At 45.4% G+C, this 17266-nt stretch overlaps 1 protein-coding gene across 1 annotated transcript in view; it reads left to right on the forward strand.

The window, feature by feature from the left end:
• Positions 1–17266, forward strand: part of PLCG1 (phospholipase C gamma 1) — a 121710-nt gene that overhangs the window by 63739 nt on the left and 40705 nt on the right. Inside the window, exons 5-10 of the mRNA XM_056844390.1 lie at positions 6624–6708; positions 9080–9163; positions 9631–9653; positions 11513–11585; positions 13868–13969; positions 15533–15651. Coding sequence (XP_056700368.1) covers positions 6624–6708; positions 9080–9163; positions 9631–9653; positions 11513–11585; positions 13868–13969; positions 15533–15651 — 486 coding nt within the window. The remainder of the gene's footprint in view (positions 1–6623; positions 6709–9079; positions 9164–9630; positions 9654–11512; positions 11586–13867; positions 13970–15532; positions 15652–17266) is intronic.

The following is a 17266-nucleotide window of genomic DNA, read 5'->3' on the forward strand; positions in this document are numbered from 1 at the left end:
TTTTGGGGGTTTTCATGGCAAGAGACTAACAGGTGGTTTGTCAGTGCCTTCCTCTGCACAGCAACCCTGGTCTTCCTTGGTGGTCTCCCATCCAAATACTAACCAGGGCTGACCCTGCTTAGCTTCCGAGATCTGACAAGATCAGGCTAGCCTGGGCCATCCAGGTCAGGGCAAAAAGCTACACTACCAGTTGCCATATCCCATTTAAAAAAGCATTTTATGATGCCCATCCATCAGATCTCTTTGGCAGGTAGGTCCAAATGGCTGAGCTGCAGTCCTTGTTCTCTAGACTCTTGACTCTCGACTCTTGGGAAAATAAACATTTTGCCATGGGTTCAGGAACTCCAATCATAACACATGAAACTAGGATGCAGCTCGCAGGTGATCACTTCATCCTGGTTTGCTTCAACGAATGCTGGGTTCATTGGTCAAGGAGACCACTATCAAGTGTCCATGAAAGGACAAAAGTAGTAGTGTGTGAAAAGGATCTTGGGGTCTTAGTAGACCAAACACTGAACGTGAGTCAGCAGTGTGATGCTGTAACTAAAAAGGCAAACACAGTCTTGGGCTGCATCAACAGAAGTATAGTGTCCAGATCACGCGAAGTGATGGTAACGCTTTACTCTGCTCTGGTTAGACCTCAACTAGAGTACTGTGTTCAGTTTTGGGCACCACAATTTCAGAAAGATGTAGACAAGCTGGAACGTGTCCAGAGAAGGGCAACAAAGACGGTGAGGGGTCTGGAGACCAAGTCCTATGAGGAAAGGTTGAAGGAGCTGGGTGTGTTTAGCCTGAAGAGGAGAAGATTGAGAGGGGATATGATAACCATGTTCAAGTACTTGAAGGGCTGTCATATAGAGGAGGGTGCCGAGTCGTTTTCTGTTGCTCAAGAAGGTCGGACCAGAACCAACGGGTTGAAATTAAATCAAAAGAGTTTCTGCCTAGACATTAGGAAGAATTTTCTAACAGTTAGAGTGGTTCCTCAGTGGAACAGGCTTCCTCGGGAGGTGGTAAGCTCTCCTTCCCTGGAGGTTTTTAAGAAGAGGTTAGATGGCCATCTATCAGCAATGCTGATTCTGTGACCTTAGGCAGATGATGAGAGGGAGGGCATCTTGGCCATCTTTTGGTCACTAGGGGTGTGGAGGGGGGAGGTAGTTGTGAATTTCCTGCATTGTGCAGGGGGTTGGACTTGATGGCCCTGGTAGTCCCTTCCAACTCTATGTTTCTATGAAAAGGGGTTTGAGGTGCCCTGGCCAGTCTCTGTAGCCCAGAGACCATACTAAAGTGGTTCTGGGACCAAGCCAGGATGTCCGTGTTCATAGATCATGTGAAACCATGGTTAATAAAACAACTTCTCTTTAAACCATGGTTTTGGATCCTTGGTTTAATGGACCCTGAGAGATCATAGTTAGCAGGTGTTCTGATGAACTCAACTGGGGTTTTGCGTGAAGTCTGAACTGAGCCAAAGTTACTCTATACAACCGTGGGAGTTGCAGGACACTTATTTTGTCCTGAATTTTGTGGATGCCAGAACTGGATCCCCTTTTCCTGTCATGGCCAGACAAAAGCATAATGTTTCCCTTTAGCTGCCACTCATACCCTTTCTCCCTATTTTTGGTCCTGGTGGGAGGCCTTGGGTTGGCCATTATTTGATTATGGGCAGGGATGGAGGCAGCCCACAACAACAGGGTGGCACGGATACAAAGAATGGGCAACATCTGTCAGAGAGGGAGGGCTACGTCTTTCATAATATGCATATTGATGAGCTTGTATCATGGCTCAAACGATTTTTGCCACCTGCTTTCTGAATACCCAACACAGAGGATTGGAAAGATGGTAATGCTTGGAAAGCACAGAAATGCTAAGTGCGCTCTATAGATAGAATAACCCAGCCTCGTTCTATAAATGAGCCTTTGTCATTCACACTTGGGTTTGTGTGTGTGTGAGAGAGAGACTCCCTTAAAAAAAAAACGCTACTGAATTTCCCTGTTTCCTCTGTCCCCAGTGTGAGAGGGGAAGGAATAATGATGCAACTGGATGAGGATTTTAAAAGGAAGCCCTTGTAAGAGGAATAAACGGGCTTCTTTTTGTACAAAGAGCAATGCTTGACGGATTACTGCAGAAGGGTCTCTTGAAATCTGAATGACCGTTATCGTCTTTATGGGCATAGCTCGGCTTTTGTGGAAAATTCTGACAATAAACTTTCCCTGGCAGAGCAGTTGTAGTTTAAAAGGGGATGTATGGATTTGGATCTGAAGCCCAAGGTTTCAGTCCTCCCTAAAAAGATGCAGGCAGCTCTGGAAGGATGACACCTTTTTTTCTCACTGTACATTTTTGTAGCAATAGAAAAGAGCAAGAGTCCAGTAGCACCTTAAAGACTGACCGAATTTCTGTCAGCCAAATGAAGAAGTGAGCTGTGACTCATGAAAGCTGCTACATTTTTGTGTTTCCTGGTTGGTTAGGAGGTTGAATGCTTGTTCCTGTTCTGTCAAGTTGCAACTTACTTGTAGCGATCCCATGATGTTCCTCCTCTTGGGGTTTTCAAGGCAAGAGAAGAGCAGAGATGGTTTGCATTGCTTTCCTCTGCATAGCAGCCCCGGCCTTCCTTGTTGAGATCCAGTGTGGTGTAGTGGTTAAGAGCAGTGGTTTGGAGCGGTGGACTCTAATCTGGAGAACCGGGTTTGATGCCCCACTCCTCCACATGAGCAGCGGAGGCTAATCTGGTGTACTGGGTTTGTTTCCCCACTCGTACACCAGCTGGGTGACCTTGGGCGAGTCATGCTCTCTCAGCTCCACCTACCTCACAGGGTGTCTGTTGTGGAGAGAGGAAAGGAAGGTGATTGTAAGCTGGTTTGAGTCTCCCTTAAGTGGTAGAGAAAGTTGGCATATAAAAACCAACTCTTCCTCTTCTTCTTAATGTCCCATCCCAGTATTAACCCTGCTTAGCTTCCAAGCTCTGATGAGATCCGGCCAGGACTGCTTCAGAACCCCTGTAGCTGCACTACCCCACACTGGTTCTCTAATTACATTGCATACAGCTCACACTTAGAAACCTACTTAAAAGCAATTCCTGGAGTTGAGGTAGCTGTAACATAAAAACTGTGCATACGCAGTCTTTCTGGTGAATCCGGATTTGCTGCTGAAACAACTGCATGTACGTTTGTCCTTTTTATTTGTCGCCTTGTTCATTTGAAAAGGACGCCTTTCTTTTGGAAAGTGCAGTGCTGTTCTGTGGATTGGAATGGGGTGGGCAGGGTGTGGGCTGGAGTCCTTGGAGATAACACAGGCATCAGCCAGTTTGTACCATATTCTGTTGGAAACCTTCAGAACCTTCCCCCCCCTCCTGTATCTGAACCCTGGAGAGGAAAGGTACTTTTGGATTGAGTGCAAGATAGACGCTTCCAAATGAAAGGGGCTGTGACTCAGTGGTAGAACATCTGCTTGGCATGTAGAAGGTCCCAGGTTCAATCCTCGACATCTCCAGTTAATGGGACTAGGCAAGTAGGTGATGGGAAAGACCCCTGCCTGAGACCCTGGAGCACCACTGCTGGTCTGAGCAGACAATACTGACTTTGATGGACCAAGGGTCTGATTCAGTATAAGGCAGCTTCATGTATTCAACCCTGTTATTCTGAAAGTCTTAAGTTTGTCTTTACCCCTTCTTTTGTCAGGTCTCTGTAATGCTTGCTTGTATTTGACTGGGTTACCATTGTAGAAGCTCTGTACGCTGCCTCTGCGCATGAAGTTTCCATTTAGCTGTGTTTTGGCAGATTCTCAACTGGAGTGATGATGTGAAGCCCGAAGTCAAAGGCATGCACCAACATTTGATGTTTCCACTTGGTAATCCGTACAAGAGGATTGCGCCATGCCCTTGGGTTTGCAGCTGTTGTTGGAATCCCTGCTTATGGCAAAGGGCTGTTGGGATTCAGGGAGAAGATGGACTTACACCTCTTGTAAATGTTTACAGTCTAGAAAACCGATTCATGGCCCCTGGCCCATTTGTTCAGCTTTTCTGTTCCCCTTCCCCCCCTTTGGAATGTAGACACTCTTTTCTCACCCACCGAGATCTGGAAGTAATAAATGAATAGTTGCTGAGTTCCATTTCCTGACCTAATGACTGCAGCTAATCCTCAAACTCCAAGGCTGTCTGTCTGCGACATGCATCTCTCAGGAGTTCAGCTGGGGAGGATTTGTTTAACTGGATTAAGTCCATTGCTTTCCTGTTCTGCCATGGAAGGGAATGCTCCATTCTCTCTTCCTGGGGAGAGGAGAAACATCCCTTCTCAGTTGCCAGGAGCACATGATTCCTCTGCCAGATGATCCCTCATCATCTGAACCTGATTTGCTTGAGTTTCATCAGTCATCATTTGGCTGACTTAAAACGGCAGTGAATCATTAGGCCCTGGTTTCTCTTCCCTTCCGCTTTGTGGAAGAGAGATTCCCTGGGCAAACGTAAGCCACGGTTAATTAGCAAGTGAGAGAAGTGTGCTGGAAAACATCTGACTGGATGTCGGTGCGCCAACCTGGAGGCTCAAAAGATACAGTGTGATGGCACCTGAAACGAGTTGCGTACTCCAAAACCGCGAGCCTACAAAAGATCACTATCAAGGATAAGGCTTGCAGTACTTTGGGCTGCTGGTGAGGCTCCGCCAGCATCCCTTCCTCATGCTGCTGCATGGGCCTAAGACTCCCTGTGCTGGCGTTAGTACCCATTTTCACGCTGCAAGTGACACTAACACCAGTGCAGAGGTCATGCCGGCTCCTCAGTCCCCCCATCCCCGAGGATTGCACTGTTAATATACTATGTGAAGAGTGTGCTTTAGTGACGTAGGGAGCAGAGACTTATAGGGGAGTGTATCTTGTGTCTTGTATCTTTTCTGTCTTATGGATTGTTGGCAAACATCGGTGCAGCTGAGCTCGCTCCTGACTGAAATAGTAGAAGCCTGACAAAAAGTTAGTGTGGATGAATTCCAGCATAACATTACTGCAAACTAGTGGTCTTCTCTTTCATGCCCTCAGTACACAGAACTCCTTCTGCATTCTCATCTCTGGAAGAACCACTACCTGTTTTGCTGTAGAACCCAAGTGCATTGCAGGAGGCTCTGAGTATATTTTGGAGGCACAACACATGCAGCCAGCGTGGTGTAGTGGTTAAGAGTGGCGGATTCTAATCTGGAGAACCGGGTTCAGTTCCCCACTCCTCCACATGAAGCCTGCTGGGTGACCTTGGGTCAGTCACAGTTCTCTCAGAACTGTCTCAGCCTACGCGGAGGCAGGCAATGGCAAACCACCTCTGAGCATCTCTTGCCTTGAAAACCCTACTGGGTCGCCATAAGTCAGCTGCGACTTGCCAGCACTTTCCACCACCATACATGCAGGATACTTGCTAGGCCTGTTTTGGCCTACCCAGTGCCCATGAGAATAGACAGTGGAGAGGGGTCACAGCTTGGTGGCAGAACACATGCTTTTGAAGAATTCATGAGGATCACATGAAGCTGCCTTCGGTCCATCCAAGTTAGTATTGTCTGCTCAGACTGGCAGCGACTATCCAGGGTCTCAAGCAGAGGTCTTTCACATCACCCACTACCTGGTTCTTTTGACTGGCAGTGCCAGGGATGGAACCCAGGACCTTCTGCATTCCAAGCACATGCTTTACCACTGAACCAACCTCTCCCATTAGTCATGGCTACTTGTAGAAGATCCCTCATTCAGTCTTGGGCATCTCGTCTTCAAGAATTCCCAGGCAGCAGATGCTGGGGAAGACCTTTCTTATTCTTAAAACCTGGATAGCAGTTGCCAGTTGCAGGACACAGTACTGTCCTGGATGAATCAAAGATCTGCCTTGGTATTTGTTTCCTAACATAGGTAGTTTGTTATATTCGCTGTGCAACGTAAAGCACATCCAACATTCTTGTGTAGCTGCACATTGCATGAGAAGGTCAGTAATGAAAAACTATCAGTCTTTCAGGGAAGGGTGTCCACCTTTAATTGTCTTCACAATGAGGAATCTTCTATAAGCTTCCAAAGAACCCTGTGGTTTCTTGGAGCACAGTTTCAAAAACATATCCTTAAGCAGTTCCATGTAAATGTGAAGCAGTAGTTTTTGGCATTACTTTCAGGGACTTTTAATTCTAAAAAAGCTTTCAAAAACTGCTTGTGTGACCTCCCATTTTCTCTAAACAGGTTTTGAAAATGGGTTGAGAAATATCTTAGAATATGATCATTTTTGCTTGATACTTTTGGAAGGAAAAACTGCTTTCTCAGAACCTTTTAAAAGTTTCAAAAGTTGCGTGGGGAAGAAACTGGCCTGTTTTTTCTATATTTTCTAAAGCCATTATGAAAATGCCAGTTTGGAAAAGACACACAGGAATTACAGCTGTAGAAGGGCCACATCTATGAACATTGTTGCTGAACATTGTATACATCTTCTGCTTATCTAAAGATCATTGGTAGCTTTGAATCCATCTAATTGTTTTTTGGATTTTCTAGGTGACTTATTTGTCCCATTTACTAGGTTTAGAAGGAAACCTCAGTAGGTTTTAGAAAGAGCCCCACTGTAAACATGTTACAGCGGTGTCCCCTATAATAATTATTCTCTTTTTCATTTGCCCCTGATAATCTAGGATTTCTGCAAAGGATTTGAAAAACATGCTGTCTCAAGTCAATTACCGAGTCCCTAACATGAGGTTTCTGAGAGAAAGGTTAACAGTAAGTGCTTTACCATCTTGTCATATCTTTGGCTCTTCTTCGCTTCTTTGTCTTTTGGCAAAGCATTGCTGTGAATGGCACCATAATATAATCTAAAGAAGTGAGCTGCAGCTCACGAAAGCTCATACCCTGCCAGAAATTTTGTTAGTCTTTAAGGTGCTACTGGACTCTTGCTCTTTTCCAGCATAATGTAATGTTTCTTCTACACGGAGTAACTTTCTAACTTCTCCTTAGTAAAAATTTACGGATTGCTCAGGTGGTTTCCACACATGGGTGGGCTTGTGTGGTTTCCCCACTGCTGGTGCAGCTGTTGATAAGGCACACTGACAACGGGGCTTCCCCTGGCAGGTTTCCTTTCCCCAGTACCCCAACAGCAGCCACATCTCCATCCCTGGGCTACTGGGCCTTCCTTTTGCCATTCTTAAAAAAAACATTGCTGCTAAAATATAGTTATACCATTGTGACGATATGTTAACGGGTTCTTTGAATTCTTGGCTTTCTTTCTTTTTTTTAAAGTATGTCTCTAGCCCTTTTCGTTGTGGAGCGATGCCTTTCCCCTTATATCTCTGTAAGGAGAAAGGGGCTAGAGTTTTTTTTTTAAATGAAAGCTGGGAATTCAGTGAACCTGTTTCACATATTCTTACGATGGTATATCAGTATAACTGTATTTTAATATCGATTTTTAAAAACAAAATAAAAAGCCCCCCAATAGCCAGGGGAGGAAAGGGCTACTATAAGTACTGGGTCATGGAAAATGGCTGCCATGTGGGTGGGAAAATTCAAATATTTCTATCCACCCAGCAGCCATCCAGGCTTTACTGTGATCATTCCCAAAATCTCAGAGCAAAGTAGGTTTGAAAAACATCAGAGAAAAAGCCTGGGAACCCCCAGAGCTGCACAGAAGTACCACAGTGCTGTGGGGAAGCAGGAAAATTTCCCGTTTCCCAACAGCATTGAACCTGGGCTCGATAACTCGTGTGGAAATGGCCTCATTCCCATTTCAAAAAGTGAAACTGGTGTGACTGTCATTAATACCCCTCCCTCCCCATCACTTCCAAATAAGCATGCTGAACTTGATGTCTGAGGGCTCCCAAAAAGATATATGTTCTGTCCCTTACATTGAGGTGCACCACTTCATTGTCTCATGAAATTATTCCTTAGGGACAGAAAACCATCAAGCCACTTCGCTACAGTTCAGCAGGACATTCCATACATCCCCTCCCAAACAGTGTCACAAAAGCTGAGAGCAGAAAGGAAAAGTTGCATCACATAAAGATCTCCGTGGAGAATCGAGAGCTGGAATAAATGAGCCAGGCTGTGTGCTATTGGCTAGGCTGGCCAGAAGGTGGTCACTGATGAACCACTAGCCACTTTCCAGATGATTCCCTGCTGGTGACTGGAATTCTTGGTGGGAATACTAGATTTGGCGGACCTTGATCTGATCTGGAAAGCGCCTTCTGTGTCCTTAAGCAAGAGTTCACATGCTCAAGATTACACATTAGAATTCTACCAGATGAGGCTTAAGAGTTCTGTGGTCAGATCTCTCAACTTATTTTTTAAAGTTAAAAACCATCCGCATGGGGACCTGATTTAGATTGAAATAATGGTTGCCACCTCCCCACTAATGCTGGATTCCGAGTAGAAATGACCCCTTCCACCCAAGCTGCTGTTAGACCATGTAAGAGGAAAAAGACAGGCTCTTGTGTGATGGCCTGTCATTTTTCCCCTTTCAGGTCTAATAACAGCTTCGGTGAACCAAGTTCCATTGGGAAAACAGCACGGTTCCCCCTCCTCCTCTTTTTTCCAAGTTGTGGGGAAGGATAGTGAAGATTTACCTTAATAAATATATCAAGAGATCTTATCGTGGGTATTCAACATTTTGTTTAGTTGCACCTTTAGTTGAGTGCCTTTCCCAAGACATCCTGAGTATTTGCTTCTCATTTAGAATATTTAAAACTCCTATGGGCCAGGTTGTTTTTTTTAATTTAAACAATGGGGGTTACCGCATTATGTATTCCCAGCGAAGTATTAAGAGTTTGAAACTGTTATAAAAAATACTGTTCGCACTTTGTTTGGCCCCTTTAGCTGTGAAGATGTCTTTCAACCATTTTTTAGCCGTGGCATCCAAAAACCCTTTTAAAGCGATGTTTTTTATAACAGTTTCAAACTCTTAATACATTGCTGGGAATACATAATGCGGTAACCCCCATAAACAACAAATTAGCCAAAATGTGATAGAAGTAATCACACTCCTTGTATGGGTTGTATGTTCCACAAACAACAAGAAGGATTGACCAAATCACAGCGTGTTTATATGTGACTGAGGGTGCGCAGTATTTATGAAGATTTCCCCCCCAATCTCAACTTCTAGGACCTGGAACAAAGGAATGGAGATATCACATATGGACAATTTGCCCAGTTGTACCAGAGCTTGATGTACAATGCTCAAAAAGGGGTGAGATGCTTCTAATCTTAATAATGACTGCTCATCTATAACACCTGGCTCCTTTCTTCTCTTGCCTCCTTTCCAGGTGCTTCACCATTGTTCAGTATTTGGAATGTATTAAAATTCCCGTGTTAGATAAAGCAGTTGCCCTGAATCCAACAAGGAGGTATATATGTTGTGTGAAAGCATTGCATGTCTGCTCAGATCCCTGACTGGTTAAGTAACTGTGCTCACTAATGAGTAGTCCTGCCTATCCCTGACAGATGGTAACCCTGCTCAGAAAATCTTTGATTAACTCCACTCTTTGATGCTGTTGGCTGTTACATGCGTACAATCCCGACTGCTACTGTGGTTTGAGGGCAATGGGAGTGCTTTGGAGAGGGGAATACGTACATAAGCCTTAGGAGCAATGCTTTTACAACGCAAGTTGAGGTGTGCAAATGTGGTGTCTCACTTTTGCATTTCTTCTTTTACAGTTGGCTGTACCATTCTTAGAAAGGTAAACTGTTCTTTTACCTTGGGCTGAAAGGATTGTAGCTCTGAATTGAGTGTGTGCTGATGTTTGATGGTTACTCTCACGGCTCATTCCTGAGCCCCGCAGTAGCCGGGGACAGTGTAGCTGAGGTGCCGCTGCGGCGCCTCCAAAGAGGTGTCCCGGCTGCTGCAAGGTGAAAAAAAGCCTTTTGGAAAAAAAATTTAAAAAAGAAAATGGGGGAAATAGCCCCACTGAAAACAGCGATGGTGCGCCAACAAAAAAACTGGCACAGCACCACTGTTTCTGAAGGGGGCGTTCCCAGGCTGGAAGTTGTGAGGAAGCTGACTAAAGTCAGTTGCACCCCTGGGAACGCCCCCTCCCCATGCTGGCACCGCAGTTCTCTTCCGGGATTTAGGTCCCGGCTGACGGAAATGCCCCCCGTGCCAGTGTAAGTGCCCCTTATTCCGTGATAAGTGGGCACTTGTGCTGGCGCAGGGGTCACGTCGCCTTCACACCACTTTAAGCTCCCAACCTCAGGAATGGGCTGTTAGTCATGGAGTATACTGCTTGCTTAGCAGGACCCTCGTCTCCATTCTAAGGGTTTCTTAAATGAGCGATGTTGTCAAAATGTCACGCTGAGATGTTTTGGCGGTGGAACCTCTTAACCAGGGATGCTTAAAAATAGTTCCCCCTGGCCACCTCTCTCTTTTGCAACGTTTAGATTTCAGTACTGGGGGTGTATTTGATTGCAGACTACAAAGTAACACGCTCTGAACTGATTGGTATGCCAGTCACTGTGCTCATAAGCATCTGAGGTTTCACAGAGTTCTTTTTCAGTGTTTCTGAAGAGTCCACTCAAAGTTTCATTTATCTAAGTCCTGTCTTGAATGGTACTTGGTCAGAGATAAGGGATGTTAGGTGGAAGACTATTCCAGATGGGTAGCTTGCGTTAGTCTGTAGCAGCAGAATAAGACAGGAGCCCAGGGAGACTACCAGCATTTTATTTCAGCAAAAAGCTTTCATGAGTTTGCTTCTTCAGATCCGTGAAACATACATACATAGGGCTGATAAATCTATTTTTATTGTATATTTATTGTCCTCGCTCGCTGAAACTCACACTGTGAGATCTAATAGACAGTGTACTAGGATTACAGAAATCTAAACAAGCTTGGCCTATTGGATGTGATACGGAGTAGATACAATGCAGGAAAATGGTATTACATCAGTAGAAGATAATGCAGTGACCACAGCGTAATACGTGCGGCAAGCGGATAATACGTGTAATACACAGTGGTATACTCCACAGTCCCTTTCCTTTTATGAAGTGCGTTCCTGAACGCTTCTATTGTAGTATAAAGGTAAAGATAAAGGTCCCCTGTGCAAGCACTGGGTCATTCCTGACCCATGGGGTGACGTCACATCCCGACGTTTACTGGGCAGACTTTGTTTTTACGGGGTGGTTTCCCAGTGCCTTCCCCAGTCATCTTCCCTTTACCCCCAGCAAGCTGGGGACTCATTTTACCGACCTCGGAAGGATGGAAGGCTGAGTCAACCTTGAGCCGGCTACCTGAAACCGACTTCTGTTGGGATCGAACCCAGATCGTGAGCAGAGCTTGGACTGCAGTACTGCAGCTTACCACTCTGCACCATGGGGCTCTTCTATTGTAGTATATCCCTATTATTACCTTTACAGAACAGCCTCCTGATCAACTCCGTTTCACGCAGTTATTTTTGTACCTAGTTTGTGGAATGACAGACATGTGGGAGCCCTCTTGACCTCCTCAGGGTGGGGGCCCCAACAGAGGAAGCCAAGATGGCTGCTGTTCATTCTGCAGCCTAGTGCTTTCTGACCAACAATACCTTCTCTGTGCTTCTTCCTCCAGCAGTGGTGACGGATCTGAGAACTGCCGAGTATCTCTGATGGGATTCCAGACATTTTTACTAGAATCCCAAATGGTGAGTACGCACAGTGGAAGAGAGAGTGGCAGAGGATAGGGGGACAGCTTGGTGCTTTTCTAATGTGGACAATATTCTTATCCTGTCCTTCCCTGAAGAAGCTCAGCGTGCCCTGTAGAAGGTGGATTAGACTGAGAGACTGTGACTGATCACCAGCGTGGTGTAGTGGTTAAGAGCGGTGGTTTGGAGCAATGGAGTCTGATCTGGAGAACCGAGTTTGATTCCCCACTCCTCCACATGAGGCTAATCTGATGAACTGGATTTGTTTCCCCACTCTTACACACAGAGCCAGCTGGGTGGCCTTGGGCTAGTCACACTCTCTCAGCCCCACCTACCTCACAGGGTGTTGTGGGGAGGGGAAGGGAAGGTGATTGTAAGCCGATTTGATTCTGCCTTAAGTGGTAGAGAAAGTTGGCATATAAAAATCTGTTGTTGTTCTACTTCTTCTTCTTCTTCTACTACTACTACTTCTTCTTCCAGTGCTGCTCCTTGCTGGGCTTTCAAAAGAAACTTAAGGCCTGTGTTAGCTCAGATGGAGCTTCAGCATATCTGTGTGCTGCTAAATACATTTGTTCTTTCTGGAGACCAGGATTTTTTTTTTGAATGGTTGGTGTTTATTATTTGTTTTATCAGTGCTGCTTTTCGTTGCATGCTGAAGAGGGAACCAGGGTACAAGTACTGTAGTTAAATCAGTTGCCCAGATAACTGACTGAAGTCGCATTGTGAATTTCCGTTTCAGTGGCAAAGCAGGTCTGCTCCCTTAAACCACCAAAGGGAGGTTGTCCCAATATTCTGGTTAAGCTGCCCTTCGCAACCAGACCTGGGCTATAAATGCCATTCCCTGTTATTGCAAAAACTATTACTGCAAGTTCAGTTTTAAACTGACCAACCCCAGGAGATAAATTGGCAGTCTTTCTTCTTCAGTTCTTGTGTGAACTGTTCCTGTAGCATGCAGCTGCCACTTGGCTGTAATCCCAGGTGTGCATTCTTGGCTGCCGGCATGCAAGAAGAAGAAGAAAAATCACTAACCAGCGCAGTCTCCCATTTCATCCTGCTGACATTTAGGGGAAGAGGGCAATATGCCACTGGGGAAGTGAACCAAAGGAAGGCTGTCTGCTTCTGAGAGCCAGATGAATGGGGGAGAGCATTACCGCCAAAGAGCCAAATATGTGAAACCAAAACAAAACACACCCAACCCTCCTCTTCATTACTCTGGGGAGGGGAGATTATGTGGATTCTCAGGCTTATGAAAAGCCATTGAGGGACATAGTAACACCCTGCTGGTTTTTAACATGAAGTAATTTCCATGTGTGAGAAGGCACGTCTGCAGTCAAATTGGACTGGAGAGTTTATTTTGCTGATGTGTGTAGTCTTGGGTGTGCTCCCAGAGAGCCAGTGTGATGTAAGAGTGTCAGGCTAGGACTGTGGCGACCTGGACTGGAATTGCTGCTCAATCATGAAACTTGCTGGGTGAGGCTTTGCTTTATCTTAGACTGATCCACCTCACAGGGTTGTTGTGAGGATGAAATGGGGGGGGGAACTACATATAACATCCTGATATTTTCAAAAGAAGAACAGGATAAAAATGCAATACAGGGGTGTCAAACTCATTTGTTATGAGGGCCAGATATGACATAAATGTCACTTGGTTGGGCTGGGCAATGTGTACCATAAAATGTAATGCCATGTACCGGTGATACAAACAATATAGAAGACAGGCAAAGCCAATTAATGATATTATTTTTTACTTTATTTACTTAAATATGAAAATGCTTAAAACAGTAACACTCTTAAAGTTTATTCTTTTATTTAACAGTCTTTGATAATTGACACCTCGGGACTGGGGAAGGGAGGGACCATGGCTCAGTGGTAGAGCAACTGCTTGGCGTGCAGAAGGTCCCCAGGTTCAATCGCTGACATCTCCAGTTAAAGGGACTAGGCAAGTAGGTGATATGAAAGACCTCTGCCTGAGACCCTGGAGAGCTGCTGCCTGTCTTGAGTAGACAATACTGACTTTGATGGACCAAGGCTCTGATTCAGTAGAAGGCAGCATCTTGTGTTCATGTGTCTATATACTGTCTGCAGTATAGGGACAATAATACTGATCTATTTTTGAAGGATGTTGTGAGGATTACTGAGACAGTATATGTGAAATAGTTTTGGGGATGAATTCTCTGCATAATATGAAAGAATACAAACTTTCAGGATTTTACTATTTTTTTAAAAAAATGTACATGCCAGTGGGTGCCATCAGATAACATTCTCCTTCCTTGTCCTTGCAGGAACTTTGGGCTACTGACCTCCTCTTGGTCCAGGAGTTCATGTTCAACTTCTTGAAGGACCCGTTGAGGGAAATTGAAGAGCCTTATTTTTCCCTGGATGAGGTATGGATCTCAAAAAAGCAAGAGGGGCCCTTTACACACACTATAATCCCTAGTTCTTATAATAAACAAAACACAACTTGCTTGTGATGTAAATAACTCTGTAATCCTTGGGTTCTGGTGCTCCTTCCCTACCATCTCTCCCTCCTCTCAAGCAGACAGCCACGACTGAAGACTTCCAGGTCTAAGAGGGCTGACCTCACTCTGGTTCATAACAGCCACAAACAAACAGTGGTTTTCATCTTTCCCAGCAACAGGAACTCTAAAGCAGCCTTAAATCATGGTTTAGATTCCTGGTTACTGGTAGAGGAACAGCCTGCCATGATAAGACAGCTGGATTTGGATGTCATGATAAACTGGTGTTAGATCAGTGACTTCCTAAACATACAATGCACAAGGAGAATGTGGAGCAGGAGGTGAAGGAACCTTACGATTTGAGGCTCATTCACCTAACCGTAGTGTAGTTCTGACTTCTATTACTCCCATTGAGCCTTCGTCTTCCTCTCATACTGGCCTTACTCTTGCAGCATCACTGCTGGTCCTGATAGACACTGGTAACCCAGTACTAATAGCCTTGGTGGTTTTCCTGTCCCACCGTTCCATGAGCAGTACTAAATAAGGTTTGATTTGAATGGGACACTAGCAAAACCAAAGCATTTTCCCATTGGATTTCTCACGAACGCAGCAGCTCCTTGAAACCAGGCGGCTGGACTTTGCACAAGTCGCAGCCCAAGGAAATGCTGTTCTGAACACATATGAACACATGAAGCTGCCTTATACTGAACCAGATCCTTGGTCCATCAAAGTCAGTATTGTCTATTCAGACTGGCAGCGGCTCTCCAAGGTTTCAGGCAGGGGCCTTTTACATGACCTAACCCCTAGTCCCTTTAACTGAAGGTGCTGGGGATTGAACCTGGGGCCTTCTGCATATCAAGCAGATGCCCTACCACTGAGCCATAGCACCTCCCCAAAACACATGAAGCTGCCTTATGCTGAATCAGACCCTTGGTCCATCGAAGTCAGTATTGTCTACTCAGACCAGCAGCGGCTCTCCAGGGACTCACATCACCTACTTCCCTGGCTCCTTTAACTGGAGATGCCAGGGAGTGAACCTGGGACTTTCTGCATATCAAGCAGATACTCTAACCCTGAGCCACAGCCCTTCCCCTGCTTTGGTCTTGGCCAGCATAGCATTGCAATCAGGCTTGACCGCTGCATGTTGTGTGTGGTGTGTGTGTGGAGGGGGCGTGCATGCTGTGCACCTGTGCCAGGATTTGCTGTCCAAACTAAACTCATCCTTTCATCGGTACGTAAAATGGCTCAAACTCCTGTGTGTTTTAGGCTTTACACAAGCTCTTCTGCAGCCTGGATTTCTGTGGGAAGGGAGCTTAGGACTGCTCAGCAGTTAGCCCATTTCAGTCCCTGTCCCTGCGACATGGGGGAGTTGGAATCCTCTGAGGTGGCATGTAAAAATAATCAATATAATGAATTTCTTGGTTAATGCTTTGTGTTTTTTTGTGTTTTTGTTTCCCTCCATTCCCTTGTTCCCCCCCTCCCCCTGGGCAGTTTCTCACCTTCTTGTTTTCCAAAGAGAATAGCATCTGGAACTCAGAACTCGACGTTGTACGTCCAGACGACATGAACAGTCCCCTTTCCCACTACTGGATTTCCTCCTCGCATAATACGTAAGAGGAGAAAGGAAGCTGCTTTCGGGCCCTTTCCACCTTGCTCACTTTGTTCCTTTCCTGAGATTCTGTATGCATGATGTGTTGAATCTGCTCCCTCCCCTTTCTTAGGACCCTTATGCAGGAAGGTTCAGCGAGTGAGCCAAAAGCTCAGGGATCTCACAGAATCCTCTCTGATCTTGGATGGTTTCATGTTGAAGATCCTCAACCTGTTGGCACACATGCATGGTTACTTGTAAAAAGAGGTGTCAAATGTGATATCACTATCTCTGAAATTTCCCAGTGAAGGCCTTATTTTACACAGATTTTGTAGCAAAACACCAGCAAACATGAAGACCCTGAAAGCCACAGAATTTCTATTTCAATCCTTGGCTGACGTTTTGGTCCTTTTCTTTGCTGCTTCTTTTCTGCAAATTGCTGGGGAAAGGAGAATTTCAACCCATCAGGGTCCAAGCTGTCTGTCTGGGACTCTACTTCTAACCTGATTTTATTTTTTTTAAAATGAAAGCGTTTGAAATCAGGAGGAGAGGACTGGTACAGGAAGGATGGGTTGCTTAATGCCTTCCCTGCTATTTGTCCCTTGCAAGATCTGTGGGTATAAGGATCATAGATCTTTCCTTGGTTCCCCTTCCCCCAGCAGTCCTGACCAGGATCACAGAGTCCATGTGGATCAATAGCTGCACAGCTGGAGGCTGCCCTGAAGAGGTGGCAAAGTCACCTATGATGACGGAAAAGAGAGGAGGGGTAATTTTGTCCCCTTTGCCCTCCACTCTGCAGGCCCTCTCCCCCAAATAGCTACCAGTTCTCATGGGTTCTGTGACCTGGTGAATACAGGAAATATCCATGACAGGTGGTGCTTCTGCTGATGGATTGTTGTATCTGACCTAATATCTTTCCCCACATGGATGGGGAAAGTGTTTTTGAGTTGATAGACTGCAGGAAAGGAAAGGGTTAAGAAGCCTGTTTACTCCCTGCCATGGCCCTTTGATCCAGAGGAAAAAGTGGAGGAAAAATCACAGAATTGTCAACTGAATGTAGGTTTTGCTCCCTTCTTCCAATAGCATGGCCTGATCATAGAACAAATCTAGCAGCATGCTAGTCCCATAAGCCTTGTTCAATGAGCAACATCAATATATTTAATCCTCAACATGGTCCCATCTGTGGATTCTTAAAGCCAGAGACTGGGGCCATGGACAGACAAGGCAGATCTCGCTACAAGCCTGAGCAAAGCCTGAGATCTGGAGAAAAACTTGGAATCTTTAAAAGAGGGGAGGGGTTAAACCTCCTGAAAATTATAAAAGGAGCACCTGTAATTTTAAGAAACAGATACTCCTCTGAGGCTGTTGCTAGGCAACCATAATATTGTCAACCTTCAAGCCTTGGTTTCTGTCAGTAAAAGGCAGAGGGAGGAATCACGGCCCTTTCCAGACTTTTTTTGGCCTTTGAGGGATGACTCATTGGGGCCAGTCCTAGCAGTAACCACTAGAGACTTGCTACCATGAAACTTGCATGAATCACCCAGGCCCAGCTGCTTGCTACTGTTCAACAGCAGCTAACCCACAAAAGACAGTGTGGGGTGGTGGTTAGAGTTTTAGACAAGGGTCCAGGAGACCTA

This window comes from Euleptes europaea, chromosome 2, assembly GCF_029931775.1.
Source record: "Euleptes europaea isolate rEulEur1 chromosome 2, rEulEur1.hap1, whole genome shotgun sequence".
NCBI lineage: Eukaryota > Metazoa > Chordata > Lepidosauria > Squamata > Sphaerodactylidae > Euleptes > Euleptes europaea.